We start from the raw sequence: 1,122 nt of genomic DNA on the forward strand, positions 1-1,122 counted from the left end.
TTTTACATTCTTTTATATTTAACCTACTTTTGTCTCAAACTTGGATTGAGTATATTAAGGCTAGAATAAATTTGGGTTTTACATGTTATGCAATGTAAGAGTCTATCCCTTATGTGTGGCCTATTTTTAACATAGTTGAGGGAATTGTTAGTCATATGTATAAAGATTTTTTGTTTGCATTTCTAAGTGTCCATATTTTTATTTTCATTTCTTCTATGCCTCCTTCAATTCTTTTTTTCCATTTAGTAATTATATTACATTTTCCTGAGTTTATTATACAGTACCATATTGAGAAATAAAAAGTCCAATATATCATGACACTGAAAATTTTTGTAATCATTTAGACCATGAAAAAAGAAGAATGGAAATGGAAAACTGCTCTTTATTACCCGACTTTTTTCTCCTGGGAATTTCCCGTAACCCTGACATGAAAGCAGTTTTATTTGTTGTGTTTCTTGTTGTTTATCTTATTATTCTGCTGTCAAATGTTGGAATGATCATTTTGATCAGAATGGATTCCCAGCTTCATACACCAATGTACTTCTTCCTCAGCCACCTTGCCTTCTCTGACTTATCCTATTCCACCGCAGTGGGACCAAAGATGCTGTTGGACCTTCTCACAGAGAATAATCCAATCTCCTTTGTAGCCTGCTTCCTGCAATTCTTATTAGTATGTGTCTTTATAGATATTGAGTGCATGCTTCTGGCAGTGATGGCCTTTGATAGGTACAAAGCCATCAGCAACCCTCTGATGTATGCTGTGGACATGTCCAGTAGAGTTTGTTACCAGTTCTTAACTGGAATTTATCTGTTGGGAACTGTAGACGGCTTGATACATACTTCATTGGCATTCAGCTTATGTTTCTGTGGCTCTACATATATTAATCAATTCTTCTGTGATTTTCCTGCTGTTTTATTACTTTCCTGTTCTGATACACAGGTCAATGAACTGGTATTGTTCACCCTTTTTGGTTTCATTGAACTGAGCACCATCTTGGGGGTCCTTATCTCCTACTGCTACATCATCTCCTCAGTTTTAAAGATCAGCTCTGCTGGGGGTTGTTCCAAGGCTTTCTCTACCTGTGCCTCCCACCTGACTGCAGTTGGGATTTTCCAGGGGAC

At 36.9% G+C, this 1,122-nt stretch overlaps 1 protein-coding gene across 1 annotated transcript in view; it reads left to right on the forward strand.

Moving 5' to 3' along the window:
- Positions 1-355: 355 nt before the first annotated feature.
- Positions 356-1,122, forward strand: part of LOC126513566 (olfactory receptor 5W2-like) — a 3,521-nt gene continuing 2,754 nt past the window's right edge. The window contains exon 1 of the mRNA XM_050162002.1: positions 356-1,122. Within this exon, the coding sequence (XP_050017959.1) occupies positions 362-1,122 (761 nt within the window). The 5' untranslated portion in view covers positions 356-361.

This window comes from Alexandromys fortis, unplaced genomic scaffold (assembly GCF_014885135.2).
Source record: "Alexandromys fortis isolate MF-2015 unplaced genomic scaffold, M_Fortis_MF-2015_v1.1 scaffold_105, whole genome shotgun sequence".
NCBI classification, from domain to species: Eukaryota; Metazoa; Chordata; class Mammalia; order Rodentia; family Cricetidae; genus Alexandromys; species Alexandromys fortis.